The following is a 19,113-nucleotide window of genomic DNA, read 5'->3' as shown; positions in this document are numbered from 1 at the left end:
GGACTATACAAGATCTGGATAACACACTGCAGGCCTAAATAATTCACATCCATAAATGCAGATCTGAGTTTGATCTCTTAAATATTCAGATGGCTCCAGCGTTTCACACTCGGATGTGGTTAATGGATCTGGATGCATAGCCTTCAAAACAACTTTATTCTCCATTTGCTGATGCGAACTCGACATTCGAAATGGGCAGCGGCGAACAGACGAGCTGACGGTAGAAGAAGCTTCTACGCATAATCATCCATCAAAGCGACTGTCAAAACCCGCCATGCTTCTCTGTCTTTATAACGCTGTTAGAGGACTTTGATGACTAAAGATACAATAAACAGATGTGACGATTGCTGTTGAACATGACAGTTGTAGCGAGTCTGCATTTTAAAGTGGTGAAAACAGCCCGTACGATCGTATTTGGACACGCGCGTGTACGTGGGGACGCCTGAATGAATTCATCTTCATAAAGGAATCGGATTAGTAGTCGCATAGCAAAAGCGAATGTAAAACGTTCGTGCTCGTATGTACCTCACGAGCTAGCAGACTTCTAAAAAACAAAGTGTTTGACCCTGTGAGGCGAAGCATTAACGGAGCAAAAGAGGTAATTGAGATGTACTAGACGGCTCTTTTTGTGGAACGCTGTTCGCATTTACTTGCCTCATTGAAAGTGAAAGATATGAGAGAAGTAATCCCAGTGTATTACACTGAATCCAGACTTGTTCTCTGGTGCTTTACCTATAGAACGTGTGTGTGTGTGCACGCTAAGTTCCCCCTCACAGGATCTCTGTTTAACTACATCACGTCTGTGTGTTACACCAGAGAGTGTTTTACTACTGCAGTCCAAGCTGTTGTAGCCTCATCCTGCTCTCTTTTTCTTCGTTCCCTCTCTCTCTTTCCCTCTCTCCTCCATCTCCGCAGGTCATTAAGAGTGTTGTACTGCCACATACCCAAGAACAGAGGACATAAAAAGACAAATAAGGCTATAAAATGCCCCTATGCCTGTGCATACAAATGCATTGCCTCTCACTCTCTCTTGTTCTATCTCAATGTCCCTCCCTCACTTCTTTTTACCCCTCATCCAGCCTTTCATTCTTGCTTTATATCTCACATTATATCTTCTATATGAATTATAAAAAAGGCTGCTTGCACATGCTAATGAAATGGCATGAAGCCCCCAAAAGTATTCTGAACATTTCTGGACACTTAAAAACGTATTTGTTTCTGTGCATTAGATCAGGGACTTTTTGTCTTTTCAGCTAACGGTGTTATTTTAGTATTATTGATGTAATGGTATTTAATAATAATTTGAATTAGCTTTTAATATTATATTTTCAGTTTTAAGTACATATATTTTAGTTTGAATTTTCTTACATGATTTTGTCCTTTTTATTAATTTTTTATCTTTTATTATACTTCTATTTTGCTTTCATTTACTTTTATTTCAGTTACGGTAATTTTAGTACTAAACTTTTTTTTTATTTAGGTTAGTTGCCAAGAGAAAATTTCTAATTTTCATTTGAGTTTTTAAAGTCCATTATGGACTTTATGAGCGCGCATCCCGCACGCCCACATTTGAAATAACGAACTTGAGCGTGCAAAAGACGCAATATGTGAACAGGCCCTTAATGTATTTAGTCTTGGTGAACTAGATCTGCTCGATGCTGCTGTTACCATTTCTTATTAATGCTGCAGAGCAAGTATGGATTTACTGATAATTGATAACACAGACACACTGCGGTGAGCATGTAAGATATGCTGCTGTATTAAGAGGAATAACTTACAACAAACATTAAACTGGAAAATGTAAAAGTTGGGCAAGCAATCTAATCGGCAGCAGGATCAGCAGAGGCCAATCAGCTTGTGGTATTTGGTAATGATGTGATTGCTTGCAGATTGAATGTAAAGAAATTATCAGCCTGCGCCCTCTAGAGTTTCATGACTGAAGTAGATATTTTTGCCGTTTATTTCCCCCCCCCAATATATTTGCCCTTTCAAATCCCATTTAATGTGAAACTGATTTCTTTTTTTACCATTGACACCATATTTCTTATCAATAAAAGTCCTTTCATCAGTGGCTTCCCGTGCCTGGATCTCCTTGACGAACGTGCAAGTGATGAAGGCCCTAAAAGAGGGCTTTAATCTCTCGAGCATTCCTAATGAGTTTTCCTCTACAATTATTTGATAAGAGCGGAGACGGCACTGTAGGCACTGTCAATGATCCAGTACCTGTGCAGATCATGCACGCACACACACAGTCATGCATCCTCAAAGACACTTACATGTGTCCGCCTCCTTAAAGAAATAAAATGTGCAGTAACACAGACTCAAACATGCAGTGACTAACCACACTGAGGCCCAGCTGCTCTCGCTGCAGGTAATCCAGATTTCGGCGCTCCAGGCTGGCCAGGTAATGTTGCAGACGGGAGTAGGTGTAAGGGTAGCAGTAAGCAAACTGATAAACGTCATCCTCACGGTCGAAACAGAAGGCGAAAGACATCACATAGTTCCTCCGATGGTCAGGGCACCGATAGTAATACACATTCTTGGCTGGCAATCTTTGCCTGTGACAAAAAAAAGAAAGAAACATGACAATAAAATGCACCCTGTTTGCTTTCTCAATAGATCCCATTAATATTGAAATAAAATAAATTTCATCATTATAGTGTGAAAAAATTTAGTGTAGTGTAACCAAGGCGGTATGCACTCTAAATGCTAGCTTATTATTTTTTGAACCCAAATGCTGCGTTGAGAGTGTTGGATACGGAAGCTGGGTTGATTTGACCCAATTTGGGTTGATAATCGTTCATAAGTAGCAACCATACGGTGGGTTGGGAAAGCAGACGTAAAAGAGGGCATGCACGTCACACAAGTTCTAACGTCAAAGCAGAGAAGACAGAGTACTTTGAAACTGAGTGCAGCGAGGAATGTGCTCATTTAAAACTGGATTTTGGATATTGTCAGAGTGTTTTCTCTCTCATCAAAATCACCAGTGGTGATAGATGACTAATGAACTAGAACTAAACAGGCTGGAATGGCACTTGAGTGATTAGAAATGCTTTAAACAGCAATGGTAAAATCCTGTCAATTCGCTCTAGTTTGTCTCTGATTTTTCAGTGTTTATGTATTTCTTGCTGGTGTGATGAAGAGATGAGTCCCAGCTTAGGACCCAAGCAATCCGATTGGTTCAAAGCACGTTTTATGGGTAAATGCTTTAGTACCTGCATACAAATCAGATATAACTTTATTATATACAGTAAGTCATTTGAACTGCGTTATAACAACAATTAATGTCTTTTAACTTATATGTTCCATATACTGGTATATAACTGAAGCTATAGATTGTGAAATTAAACATTTCTCGTTCTTAGTGTTTTTTAGTTAGCTTAGATATAGCATCATACTACAATCCGAAATGATTAGAGATAAAGTTTTTTTCACGATCTACAATATTTTTCAATAAAAAACTTCGATAATATGATGATACACAATCGTGATTATGACATTACATGCTTGTAATATATATATATATATATATATATATATATATATATATAATAATATATATATTATTAAATATTATATACAAATAAAAAAAGATTATTTGAGTTTGACAAACAATTGCTTTCTGACATGACTATCTCCATTGGATGTGAAAAAAAGAAAAGAAAAAGAGATAAAGTGAGAGAATAAGATGAAATAACATGAAGTGAATAAAATAGAGTAAAAGAAAAATAGAAAAGAGTCGGGAAGAAAAGATGGAAAGAAAAAAAAAACAATAATAATAAAAAATCTTGTAAATATTGGAAACTTGCAGGCCAACCAATCCTCTACATCAGTTACTCACATTACTACTGTTCAGACATCTCTCTCTCTCTCTCTCTCTCTCTCCCCCCATGCCTCTCCCTTTAAAATCCCATCTAGATAAAGGCAAACACTAGAAGCAAACTGTAAACAATGAAATTTTCTGCAGTGCACGATGAGCTGGGTGAACAATGAAAGCAATGTTATTTGCATATAAAATGATATACTGTGCTGTTAATCAGTTTTATGTGGAGCTACTGAAAGTAAATCTGCACCATCTGCAGAGATAGAGAAAGAGAGAGAGAGAGAGAGCAAATAGCAGTGAAGGACAGGCAAAGAACATACGATGGAAGGCAATGGAGGGAATAACAGCGGGAGGGAGATAGTGAGAAGATGAGAAAGAGAGGAAAGATCAGAGCTGGAATGGGTTGACTGTGGGACAGGGAAGAGAGAGAGAGAGAGAGAGAGAGAGAGAGAGAGAGAGAGAGAGAGAGAGAGAGAGAGAGAGAGAGAGAGAGAGAGAGAGAGAGAGAGAGAGATCAGATGGAGATGCTATCTATGTGAACAGCACAGAAGCTTCCACACGGCCATACTGATAAGAGAGAGGAAACAGCTCTCTAAAATCAACCTTCAGTCCTTCCATCTCATTCCTTGCCACTAAACAACTCACATACACACTGTACACTGATGTAACTGGGTTAGTGTCTTTGTTTGAACGCTTCAAAAGTTATAAACACACACCTGTTCCCTTATCTTCAGTCACCCACACGCATAAATGCATATAAAAACAGACATATACAGCGGGATCCAAAAGCCTGAGACTATATTGAAAATATCAGAATCCTTTTTAGGATTTTGAACATTTAAATTGAAGAAAGGACATCATGTAAAATAAATAAGAAATACTTCAGATTGCGACTAATCTACGTCACTATTTGAATATTAACATAATTTATAACATTGATCACCATCAGTCTAAACATTCTGAAACTCATTCATTCAAAATGAAATGAAATGAAATATAATAAATAATAGAATATTGCATTATATCAGAAAAAAAGCAAAATGGAAACTATGGTCCAGATTTACTAAACAGGGCAAATTAGCATGAGATTACAATTCCAAAAAAGTGCAGATGGGAGATAAAAGTTCTGCGCACAATCTATACACACAAATTAATACAAAAATACACAGACGCAGCCGGATCATTTCCATAATGACCAACAGAATCTACCAAGAGCAGAGCAAATTAGCGTTTGGTTTAAGACATGCTTTACTGAGCAGTAAATAATGGCGCAAACACCAGTAAATTGACTATAGCGCAAACCTTGAATCAGTGGTGAATTAGATGGTAGTTTTTTAACACCAAAAGAGGGTTTGCGCTGCCGTAAGCTGTTTGTAAATCTGCCCCTATATGATACAGGAATGCTATTTACCTAGTGAATTAGCTACATATGAATCATTTTTGGATATTATAGGCATGTTCCAAATGCTGTCAGCATGCATAAAACATTTGCACTGCTCAGCTTGTTTGCTGTATAGTGAGCGCCTCGGGTGCAGCATCGTGATTGGCCATTTAAAAGAGCATGTTCCACCATGACGTTCATAAGAAAACCATGAAAAATATAGCTATGTACACTGTAAAAAATTATTGTGATTTTAACGGTAAAAGACTACAAAAACGGTAAAAATGATACGGTGAAAGACTGTTATAACAGAAAGTTTCCTTATACGGTAAATAACTGTGATATCTAAAATGGTACACTTAATAATATCGAATTTTACTGTAAAATAACGTTAAATTGACAGTTTTTGTAAGTGAAAAAGAACAAGTCAATGTATAATTTACAGTGAAAAAAATGTAAATTGACATTCCCACAATTCCCAGCGTGACACTTCACAATTACACAATTAATGTTTTTTTGTTGTTTCTTCATAATTTAAAATTTTCATAGTACTTTTTTTTAATTTATGTTTTAGTTTTTTTCTAATTAGTTATGCACATTGGGGTTTTATGTTACTTTATTATTAACATAAATTATTATACATATTATATTATTATACATATTACTGTATATACATTATACTATTATTATTATTATATTACCATTATACATTATTATATTATTATACATATTATATACATTATACATATTATTAACATACTTTGTTATTTTTTAATTTACTTTATGTTGTTAAATGAATGTTTTGTTGCATTTTTTTAAATTTCAATATGTTACCATGATGGTGTTTAATGTTTGTGTGAATGAAACTGTGCAGCTTCCATACATTAGTATCAACTTTCTTGTGGAAGAGCTACTTTTGATGAGTTTTGATTATGTGACTCTCATTACTGCTGTGATTGTTGGCTGTCAGTGTATTACAGTGGAAAAAAACAAATATTAATACTTCAAAAGGTCAGTAAATTAACATTATATCAGATAATGAAATACGGTTTATTGCTGTAAAATTACATAAGATTAAAAGTCTGTAAAACCTAAAATGTTGCTACTGTACTTTTAACAGGAAAATTCTGGTAACCATAACTGCCAGTTTTTTCCCATAAATTTAACAGATTTTTTTTTTAATAGTTTTTATGCAAATATGAAAACGGCCACAAACGGTGTTATGCCAACATAACAGAGCTTCATCAATACACACACTGCACAATGCACGCAGGCTCCTCTGCAACCTGAACAAAGTGAACCGCTGAGCCGAAATGAAAGTGAATTAGCTTTTCTCTGTGGAGGAAAAGACAGCAAATGAACGATCAAGCCGAGAAATCCTCTGGGGGACTTCTACAACACTGCTATCTCTACGCGTCTCAAAAGAGTGTTAACACACAGGACAGGTGAATGCTTTTTCCAAACTACACTCTATTGCTAACACACACAGAGACACATTAAATGATCTCTAATGCATGTCAGGCTTCGCGACAAAATATACTACATCAAGAACAAACACATGACCCTTCACTGTCAGTAACTAATGCCTACATATCAACACACACTCATCCCACTCAATGACACCTAAAAAACACAAAATGACACCCACAATTCACACACAAATACAATTTTGTACACTCATATTCAATTAACCAATATGTAAAAACCTGTAAATGAAGTAGTGTATTTCCTCAATTATTAGATACTTCATTTTAATAAACACAGGTAAACCAACATAGATTGTTTGGGTCTCCAAAATAAAAAATAAAAAACTTAAAATGTAAATAAACAAATAAATGAATAAATACATACACTTTGTTCACAAACGAAAGAAAGCCTCCATTTAGGATGTAATGATATATCACGATTATTGCAATACTACAAGACATATGATAAAAAATGAACTGTTGATTAAAATGCTATATTTGATATTAAATTGTGTGTGTAAATGAATGGGCTTGGTGCTGACAACTCAATGCAGAGGACAATGGTGACACCAGATTAAAAATATTCATGATTTTGAAGTTGAAAAATATACAGTATGAATGATTTTATATTGTATGCTTGATCTCTGTCACTGACTAGATATATTTAAAATAATGATAGGCTGCTTTCTGCTGGTAATATAATACATTTGGCATTATCAGGACCCACAAATATTCCCCATTGGATTGTTATACATGATATTCAACATTATATATAGGCCTAGTTTAATGTAGTACTAACACCACATTTTGAAAATTTGTATTTTCTCACACGGTCATTTTTTATTTTGGGTGAACTAGCATCCTCCATACATATTGTTGTATTTTTGTATTGCAATATATCGTGACATGATATATTGTTACACCCCTAATTATTATACATATTCTACCCCCATATTCTACTTACAGTAATGCATTCAAGAATGCATTAAATTGATCAGAAATGAGAGTAAATACAATTATTATAATGTTACAAAAGATTTCACTTTTAAATAGATATGTGTTCTTTCTAACTTTCTATTCATCAAAAAATATGATTTCTGATATCACATGAATAAATTACATTTTAAAATGGCAATTTGGTAATGGTAAATGGTAAAATGGTAAAATACAATTTAAAATGGTAATTTTACATTAAAACATAAATTTCATACAAAATTAGTTTTTCTGTATTTTGATCAAATAAATTAAGTCATGTTGAGCATAAGAGACCACAGCATGTTAAATGATCTTGTATATAACATAACAATTATAAAAAAAAACTCTAATTAAAAAAAACTTTTATTTTTTCCCATTTTTTAAGATAAAATGGTCCTAGAAAGGACAAATGTTCCATATGCATATTTTGTAATTTGACAATCATAAACAGACACGTATATTTGTTAATATACAGTATGAATGTACTATATGTTATGTGCGACCAGGGTTAGCTGTGCTCGCTGCAGTATTTGGCCTGCGTTTGAGTGGGGTTAGGTTCAAGACCCGCTTCTGTTCGTCATGCACCCCGAGTACCCTGCCAAGCAGACATTAGCGCTCACACACACACACACACATGCTCACACACCTCTCCCCACGCAGGGTTAATGAAACAGCGTGACACCTCACTTTATTTTTTTTATTTATCTGTTTGGGCATTATCCCGGTTCCTCTCCAGCGTTTGACCTTGTTGGCTACTGAGCGAGTCGTGGCTATTGATTTTAATTACCCAGCGGGAATTTACTGCTCGCCTTTCCCGCGCTGCTATTGGCCAGAGAAAATAGCTTTGTGTTGCCCCTCTATGTGTGTGTGTGTGTGTGTGAGAGAGAGCCTGGTGAATCTCGAACCTGCTGGGCGTTTTCTATCTTCGCTGCAATGTATGTTTTCGGCTCTATCATTCTCTCTCTCTCTCTCTCTCTCTCTCGTTGTGGCTGCTGGTAATTTGTTTTATCTAAATGATAGTGCCCCATGCCTCCCTGTGCTGGTGGATGTGGTACAATGCCCCCCGTTCCAAAACACATTTATCTCGCTGTGTGTCTGGGGGTGGGGGGACAGGCCGGCGGACAATAACCTACACACACACACACACACTGCTTAACAATTCGGCTGCCCCCGAACGCCTTTTATGCACACTCCCCACCCCGAGGAACACACACATAGTGAGCTGTTGCTCTCCGGCTCTCTTTCCATATAGAGAAAAGGTCAACGCCTGGAGCTCAAGGTCATGGACTTTAAAAATGAGGGAGTTTTAATAACTTGTTCGAGAAAGAGTAAAGAAACCCAAAGTTTCTTCAACTTGAGTGGGCAAGGCTATCGCTGACTAGCGGTCGAATCTATTTTTTCGTGTGTGTGTGTGTGTGCTGTTAGCTAAACGGCCGGGACCGTACAGAGGTGTCATTCTCAATCGCGGCGCTTTTCAACTCCGTTAGCAGGAACACGACGGGGCCTTTGATGCCGGCGCAGCTGTCGGCTTCCTTCTGAAGAGAACTAGACGAGGGGGAAAATTGCTAGCTTTCATACGGAGCGGGACATCTTGTCTATATTCTCAAATCAATCAAGCGTAGAGGTCATCGCAGTGGCTTCTGTCTCTCTGACTCCTTCCATCTCTCTCGCTCTCTGTTTGTCGCCCTCCCCTATTCTTCTAAGAGCACTGGCTGTCATCTGCTTAATGTTGGGAAGGTTAAATGGTTTCAAATATGAGCACGAAGCTGTCAAGTGCCACGATTCTTCTCTCATCCTCCTGACAAAAACAGCCGAAGAAAAAAAAAGTGGATCTATTACACATACGGATATTACATTTCATCACGACAATGATACTCTCAGATCTGTGCGGGCTCTTTTGACTTTGGACGCAGGCCCACATTGTGTAATTATTGCTCAAACAAGCGATCCCTCTTCTAATGCATTTATTGTTTTACATTTGATACGGTTTCTTTTCTCTCGATTTTCCTGTCGTAATATGAGAGGTAGAGGGAGTGGAGTGGCCCTCCTGTGATTGATCTATCATTTGGGACATGAATCAGACTGGAGAATAGCACTGGATGGCACAGTTACTAAGCAACCTCACTTGCTTTGTGGTCTAGCTGTCCATGTGCGATGGTATGTCTGAAATGAGGGGTTTTTGGCGTGCAAATTCACTGTGTGATTCTCTAAATGGTGAAAAGCGTCGAATGCGTATAGAGGATCAGAGATAGGAGAATGAAACTACCCTAGGAGCTGTGGGACAAATTAGCCAATTTGGGGAACAGACTTGACATTATACTTTCTGTTGGTTAACCACATAAGATATAAAAAAAGAAGACATTTTCTACATAAAAAAATCATAAAAAATTGTGAGTAGTGGGAACTTACCTTGATGGTCCAACGCTAGAGTCATGTGGGTGTTGCTGTGCAGTTGCTAGGATGTTCTGTGTGATTGATAGGCAGTTCTGATGAGTTGCAAACTGGCCTAGTTCAAAAGAGCCCACCTCCAGGTTCACCAGATATTCTGGTCCCTAGATATGGCTTGGGTCTATGGGATTTTGTGTATGGTAGAAGTAAGTCAGTGTGCGTAGAAAAGCACACCAGATTTTTCTGCTCACCAGTCGCTCTAGTAGCCCTGCCAACTAATTCACCGGAATCACCAAAATACACCACTTTTCACAAAATGTCCTCCAGAATATTGTGTTGTATGAATATCTGACCATGTAATATATCAAAAGAAAGAACGTCTCAGCTTTAAATAACAAACAAAAGAAGTTTTACTCTAGCTTCATGCATTCATTTTTATCAACACTTAAATGTGGCCAGGGGCGGAGTGGGACCAAAAAAATCTACCGGGAAATTTCGTAGACCACCGGCCCTCGTCGCCGGCACGATTTTAATAGCCGATGGCATTTACAGTTTTACTGATTTAAAAGGAACTTTGTTGTACTATGCTGGAGTAAAGTTCATAAATGGTCGTTCTTTCCCATAGTAATTTCTAAAACTATGTTGGGTGGACTCTGTGCCGCTCTGTGCCTCTAGGGGGGTTCGGGGGCATGATGCCGAACACGGAGGGCTCTGCGTTCCTTGACGCGCCTGTCTCCCCTGCTGGCCTCTTTGGATCATCCGTCATAGATTTCGCATAAGGTCATTATGGGACCTTAATGAGCAGATAAAAGCTCTAACATAAACATACACTACTGGAAGCAGCGCAACCAAGAGAAAAGCTATGAAATTAAGAGAATGGAATATTGGGAATAATTGAACACTCATTCATGGAAAAAATATATTAAAGTGCAAGTCAGTGATTCTGATGTGTTTAGGCCAGCAGAAAAGCCATTGCTGGCCCTGACCGCTCACCACATGGAAAATTCTCAACTCTTTCAGAAGTTGCACAATACGATATAACATATAGGCCTACCATAGAACTGTGAAAACACAAAAAGCCAACAGAAAAAACTGTCAAAGGCGGAGAAGCGTTGTCTTACAAAGAAGAGTAAACCACTAGTTACTAAAAATAGTATCTTGGCTACAAGCAGAATTTGCAATAATGCAGAACATAAGACATACAATGCATAACAAACTTGTGTACACGAGATCAATGAACATAAAATGTAGAGCAAAGGGTCAAGTGAGAGTTTCGTCAACTGGCCCAAAATTCTCTCACACTAGCTCATGCTCAGGCAAAGCTCAACAAAAAGTGCAGGATGAGTTACTGTATGCACCACAGTATAATTCTTCGGGTTATGGATTAATAACAAACCCGTGGGCTAATATTACCAAGACACCCTTACACTGAAAAAGGAATCATGTACAATGGTTATTTGGATTTGATATTCAGATGCAATTTTATGGGCATACTGAGTTCATTTAAATGTAAACGACTTATTTCACCATTGAAAAAGCAAACTGCAATTTTTCGTACTCAGCAGTGAGATTTAGTCGAAACCAATAATTTATGGCCATGTACACACATGGAAAGATAATCCAGTCCTTCGTTTAAATATGGATGTTATTCCAAAACATGGTTGATCTAAAATCTCAAAGTGGTCTTACATTTCAAACTACACCAATGGCTCGATTTTTTTACATTAGTCTCATTCAGAGACGGCACCGACGCCAAAATGAATTTCATAAGACTCCAGACATTGATTACAGTACACAAATTCATTTTACTGATGCAAAGTGGGCCTATAGGGGTTATTGTCTTTAATAAGTAGTGACAGATTAAATCTGAGTCTATCGTGATCTATTACCCTCACTAGATTGAAATACATAGCTGCATTTGAGCTTAAGTGTTTCTGAACTCTGGGAAATAGCTTTACCAGCTCTATTGAGTGGTATCATCGTTGAACATGCCAAGTGCATGCACTAAGAACAGTGACACACTCTAAGCAAAGTGATACACACACACACACACACACACAAACGTGTGTTAAAGTCTGAGATGCATTGCTCTTCACAAGCACAGCGGGACACGTGTAATATTAGTGCTAAGAGCCCTGGCCATCACAATGCCTTCACAGCTCGTAAATCATCTACTCATTACAGCTCAGATCATAAACGTACACCCATGAGAGAGAAAAAGAGACAAACTCTCAGGCTAATATATTCCAACCTAACGCTCTTTATGACTGCTGCCCAACAAAAAGAGCGTCCGGTACCTCTGGGGTGATATTGGGTGGATAATGCTTTCGGAACAGCAAAAGGCACATTCAGATGCACTACCACACGTCAGCCTGTCTTACAAAAAATAAACGGAGAGTGGATATGAATATCCCGGGTGTGTCGGTGTTAAGATTAGCTGTGAGATTATGTGGCCTGAGTAAAGAGGCGCTGGAGAGATTTGACACTCGTTACTATTGAACAAAATACAGAAAGTTGCAGCAAAGGCTATATAAGCTATAAAGGCTAAACGGTGTGTGGTTCATCAATACAGCAGCTCTGCATATAGGGCGCATTAATGCTGTGATGGTTGGTACAAACACATCCTGACATAAAGGACGGGACCTTTCATTTTATTTGGCGATTAGCATACACTGCAAAACAGGAACTTGACGTCCTGCCCACTTTTAGACACTAACAGTTTCACTTTATGTTGTGTTATCAGCAATATGGTACCCATTTTACACATTCAATCACAAGATCATCTCATCCCCGGGTGATTATTCTAGACAAAAGGGGTTTTTGCTTTTCGGGAGTTATAGAAACTCAGGGGCCGTTTACACAACACCGTTTTCAAATAAAAACAAAAAAAAAATTGTATGCAGTTTGACCGTTCATTCTCATTGTGAAAATGGTGACAACATGCCATATGCATTACGTGTTCAGTCTATACACTCTAAAAATGCTGGGTTGTTTTAACCCAATTTTGGGTCAAATATGGACAAACCCGAAATGTTGGGTTAAAAATGTCATGTAAAAATTTAACCCAACGGCTGGGTTAGTCCATATTTGACCCAAAGTTGGGTTAAAACAACCCAGCATTTTTTAGAGTGTAAGCGAATAGTGTTTCTTTACGAAGTGTCTGTGGCAAGCAGGGCGGGGCGAGAGCCAAGTGAAACGATCGCTCATAAAAAATAAAAATAAAAGTTTAAGTTTTATAAGCTCAAATGGTCGCCTTGCTCTGTTCTGTGATGCACGTTCGTGACTCTCCTGTTCGAACTCATTCATCAAAATGAACAAATCTTTTCCAGAGTCAATTCGTTCATTTCGTTCGTTGAATGAACCAAATGACACGAAAAAAAAAAAGATTTGTTCATTTTACAGGAGAGTCACGAACGTGCAGCACAGAACAAAGCAAGGCGAGCATTTGAGCTTATACAACTTAAACTTTGCTTTTTTTTTTTCTAATGAGCGATCGTTTTGCTTGATAAGACCCTTATTCATTGTTTGGAATAGTTTAAAGCCTTTTGAACAGTTTCAGCCAACTGAAACTGTCTTTTGGACCTTGAACCGTTTGGTTACCAGTAAAGTGCATTATATGGAGAAAAAATAATGGAATATTTTCATCAAAAACCTTAATTTCTTTTCGACTGACGAAAGAATGACATGGATATCTTGGATGACATGGGGGTGAGTAAATTATCAGCAAAAGTTTTTTTTTTAAAGTGAACTACTCATTTAAGGGAATCTGTTATTTGATTTGTCAGTCACTCAGTTCTTCAACCTAATTGTCAAAATACATAAATATTTGATTTAATAAAATTATAATATAGTTATTAAATAAACACTTTTCATTATATCCTTTAATATGATGGAAATATTGGACTATGCATGGTCTTTTACATGTTAAACTCGCCTTCAAATTTGCAACGATGTAGCAGTAAAAGCACACTGTTTTAAGGGGAGCATCTTCCACCATCTTGCTCTATTATTCAGGCATACATAGTATCATTTGGCTCCTGTATATACATACTGTTCATTTCTGCTCTCTTGCTTGTCTGGGACAGTGTGCACACCTGGGCAGGTCAGTCAGATTTCAAACAACTTTGGACACATAGTTAATTGCGTGTCTCACAAGTGCACATTATGAGACGGGGCTTTTTGTTGCAGACAATAAACCCTTATGAAAGGGGTGACAAGCTTCAGTCTTGTAGTGTGCACTAGAATTTATGGACATTTAACAACAGACGCCCGTATGCAAATGCATGGAAATGCATGGGCACTAAATAAATGAAAAACAAATAAACAAACGCAAGGAAATAGGAACAAACATGAAAACAGTAATCTTCAGATAATTGGTTGCCGGATGGCTCCAGCAGTGTGCAGGTGGTTAGTGAGGCCCCTGTCATTGGCTGTGTGTGGGAAGAGATGAGATTTCCCTATGGTGTTTATAGTGATGCTATAAGAAGCAACATCCACAGACAGAGAGAACAGGGAGAGGGTCAACAGCAAAGATTCTCATTATGAATCAAATTCAAGAGCCTGAAGCACTTCTAACCATGCAATCGCAGACATACTCACATAAATGCACTGAAATTAAAAAAAAAAGAAGAAGCTTGAATTCTAAATCCTTCGTAATGCCAAATAACACTTACATCAAAAGAGGTTTATAATACCTGGAGAAAGCTATCCGTTAGCATTCCAGTTCATCTCAATGTCAGTTGCTCAGCTAGTCCACTCAGAAGTGCGTGAATCAACTTTTGTGACTGAACAACTTTTTATGTTATGTTTTAAAAACGTTATTATAAAGTTGTCAGCACGAGTCAGCATATTAAAATAAGGATCATGCGACACTGAAGACAGGAGTAATGACTGCGGAAAATTCAGTTTTCCCATCACAAGAATAAATGATAAATGATATTTTATTTACATTTCAATCTTTACACTTTTCTTGCTTGGCAAAGGTGGATGAATGACCAACAGAAAGCACTGGGTGACACTATTTTTATGCTCTTTCCACGGCCAGTAGATGGCCATAGATCTTGTGTTTATAGTGCCTCAAAGAACTGACCCACCCTTGAATCCAAAATGACTTGCATCACATTAAAAAAAAAAAAATGAGACAAACATGGACCACACCCTGTCTGTCTTCACACAATAAGGCTCATGTGATCTCCCCCTCACTCACTAATGCGTCATCAGTATAATACTCCACAACACCCTAATGCAGGGCTGCGTGTCCCAGGTGGCTCACTCCATCTGCAGCAGCGGCGTAATGGTGTGTGTGTGTGTGTGTGTGTGTGTGTATAGTGATCAGGCTATAGCTAGTCTCAACAGTGGTGATATAATGTGTGTGTGCATAAGTGTGACCCTATGGCGGTAAGTAGCTGCCCTGCTGTGCTGAGGGATGTCTGGGGTAATTATCATAGAGCAGATGAGCCCTATGAACCAGCCAACATGGCGCCATGCCCCCTCATGGGGCACAGGGGCAGAAATCACACAGGGCACGTACACACATCCATACGCAGACTGTAGGAGGTGGAGGCAGGTGTGCGTTCAAGGAAAGATGGTAATAACAGCCAGACAGGGTGACGTCTAAGAGGTGCCCTGGTGTGAATGTCTGTGTATGTGTTTACGCGTTGGTTTTCCGTGGTTTTGCAGACTTTCCCCACCTGAGTACCCTTTGGCCTTGTGGGACGTCTGAGATTATGAGGGCACAGCCGGTGTCATCATAATTTCCATTACGCAGATTTACATTTTTGACAAAGAAAGCTACTTTGCTGTTTATGTGGAGGTGAAAGTAATGTTGAAATGTGTTGTGTTTTGCTCTCCTTGTTTTAAGTGCAGAAACAATTACAGTAAGTAAGCTATTCTTAGGATAATTTCCCCAAAGAGTGTAAACACTGCGGATCTATGGTGCTTTCAAAATATTTTGCTTGTTTGAGCGGTCTGACGTGTCAACTTCTGGTACGATATTGGATCGGGACTACCTGCCTGTTTGAACTGGGATTTGGGAAATTTGTTTGGAAGCAAGTTGAATAAATGACGCCTCAGAAGAACATGTGGCTTGTTGAGAAGAGGTTGACCTTGGTGGGGCAATACAACTGCTGAAAAATCCCAAATACTTAGATTGAAGGAGGCCGGGACCCGAGTCATTTGTAGAAAACACCCAGAACAACCTGGCAACCCCAGCAATGTGCTAAAAAATGTCATAACACCATAGCAACTGCTCACCAATGTCCTGGCAACCACCTACAATGCCTCACATGAGCACCACACGCTAAAAAAAAGAGAACACACTTAAAATAGTATATATATATATATATATATATATATATATATATATATATTTTTTTTTTTTTAAGTATTACAAATATTGATTTTAAATAAATAAATTATGACATTAACAAAATAATTTTATTATAAAATATTGTTTAATATTAATGTAATGTAGACCTAAATATTAGTATTAAATACATGGTAAATTAATATTTATATAAATGTACAATAATACAAATGTATATATATATAAATAATTCAACAAAATAAATGGCCATTTACTGCAACAAGTTTAGTTAAATAAATAATAATGACTATTTGTGTACAAGAAATTCAGAACATCAAAGCCTGATTATTGGGATGGTGACTGATGTTCTTCTCAGTCGGTATTTGTTAATATAAATATTTCTGTTTTTAAATAACAAATGTAATGAAATAAATGAATATAATAAATCAAACAATATCAATTTAATTAGCATTCATATCTGTGTACAAGAAAAAAGATCAAAGCCTAAATTATTAGGATGGTGACTAATTTTATAGTCAGATCTAACACTTCACATGACCAAAAAAACAATCAAAACAAAACATTTACACTTGTTTGTTTAAAGAAAAACAAGTATAGGGAGAAGAAGGGATTCTCTGATGCAGGTGTGCCATTTCTTTTCCCTTCCTCCCTCCCTTCCTCGTTTCCTTTTTCCCAGGGGACGGAGAGTAGGTGGAGTGGACCCAGGGAGACAGCCTGGCGCCAGTCTGCACTCCATCTCTACTGCACTAACACACACATGAACATACACACACTGATGGAGATGGGACTGAGATATGGAAAAACAGAGGGATGAGAGTTGATGCGAGTGAGATGGCAGAGATTCAAGCTGAAATCCATCCATATTAGCTCCATTAGACGTGAGCATCAGATCCAGGTTGAGATCGTACAGCAGGAAGCAGCATCACAGGGTACGGGTGGTGTTAGGATGCTGAGAGCAGACAGCGACCTCCTAAAACCACCACAACTTCACTTCTGATATGCCTTTCTCACACTCTAACTCAACAGGCAAAACGTTCATATAGTGCACAAAACTGCATAATCTAATAATCCCTTCTGGGAAATTCATACCACAGTTGTACATTGGGTGGACACTGAGGGTTCAATATTAATAAGTAGATCTGTTCTTCGACAGACGATGTCTAAACGTGCAGCTGGGTTTAGTGACGGTAAGGCATGCCGATAAACTCTGTGACGCTTGCTGTTGTAATGTTAGCAGGGACAGCAATGATGTCATCAGTGTTTTTTGTCCAATACCACACAAGGTGACTCTTGCAAGATCAGAACAATGACACACTCGGCTAAATAAGGTCTCTTAGGAAGTGATATCAGCACAAGACAGTGGTAAAGTCTGGTGAGTCAAAGCAAACTCAAAGAGATGGACCACTCGTATCGGAAGGCAATGCTCAATATGGCTGCACGAATGGATGTCCTGCCTTCCAGTTAAATAAACCAATTGCCTTTTTAAGAGAGCAGGACCTGCATGAAAATGCAGCGTTTCAGCATGAAATTGGATAACTTTTCGTGATTTCTGAAAATATACTAGGCAAATATAGCTATGCAACATTATAATTCCATTAAAAAAGACGTCCTTTTCACACTCAATGACCAGATGACGTCTGGCAAGCACTACATACAGTACACACATTTTAAAACCAAATTTGCAACAGATTTCCCATATATATATATATAAACCTAAATAAAAATACAGAATTGATTGTGTTGGTTCAAAGATGTCACTGGTATAGTTATATTTTAACTATATGACGATATGATGATCACTTTCAATTCCCAGAATCTTGAGTCGTGCAACTTTCAGTGTCCTGCACTAAACAATTCCACGGCATAATCAAATATTCTACAGCACACAAATCTATACCAGCATCATTCATCTTAGTAATGCGTATTCCTCCTGAAAGTCTACGGCCTAGAACTACCAAAATACGAGAATTTAGACAGCTCGCCCTATTTGTGTAAAATTAATTACACTGCCAAATTCTAAGTGCCCCGTTTTAATCTTTAAAGCAAGTCATTTTTTGCATTTGTCAGGATCTCATCTCTCTGCTCTCTCTCCTTGCATCCTGTCCAGATCTGTAAACCATCTGTCCCTTGGGGGCGTCCCTGCCTGGCACAGCTTGCCAGCCTGTCTGACCACATCCCCGCTGGCAAGAGTGCCAGCTGCAAGTTTGCTCTCTGTATCTCTGTCTCTCTCACTCTCTACCCCACATACCCCCCATCAATTTTGGTGCCCACAGTCAGACTGGTGTCTCCAGATGCCCGGGGGGGAGGGGGGTTTGGGATGGTACTCTGCCTCCTAGACAGCAGATGCTGCCAATTAACTACCCCGCCACAGGCTCACAGAGGGACAGTGTGCATGTGCAAGGCAGAAGGGAAGTTGTGGAGAGGTATATATGTTTGGGGGTGTACCGGTCATTGTATTTATGAAATTGACAGAAGTCATCCAGTCTCAGACAAACAGATAGCACTATGCTCTCCTCAGCGCCACATGCCACACTGGAGCTTCTGAAACATCTCAATTACATCCAGAGAACAACATACCAGGCAACCGGCCATGTCCCTGTGACTGTGAGGGCAGAAGACACAGGATTCTGCTAACCTTGCAGTTCGGCTATATCATTCATTACAAAACACAGTGGGACCTATCATGAAAAATGGGATTTTACTTGCTGTTTGGAAATAGAAAAGTTAAATGTACTATGTTGAAAAACTCTACAGA

General features: G+C 38.3%; 1 protein-coding gene across 1 annotated transcript in view; it reads right to left on the bottom strand.

The window, feature by feature from the left end:
* The window catches only part of agbl4 (AGBL carboxypeptidase 4), a 328,580-nt gene that overhangs the window by 147,530 nt on the left and 161,937 nt on the right, over positions 1 to 19,113 (bottom strand). Inside the window, exon 5 of the mRNA XM_089119770.1 lies at positions 2,342 to 2,558. Coding sequence (XP_088975896.1) covers positions 2,342 to 2,558 — 217 coding nt within the window. The remainder of the gene's footprint in view (positions 1 to 2,341; positions 2,559 to 19,113) is intronic.

Source organism: Pimephales promelas, chromosome 14 (assembly GCF_988280905.1).
Source record: "Pimephales promelas chromosome 14, fPimPro1.hap1.1, whole genome shotgun sequence".
Classification (NCBI taxonomy): Eukaryota; Metazoa; Chordata; class Actinopteri; order Cypriniformes; family Leuciscidae; genus Pimephales; species Pimephales promelas.
This window is presented reverse-complemented; position numbering and strand designations above follow the sequence as displayed.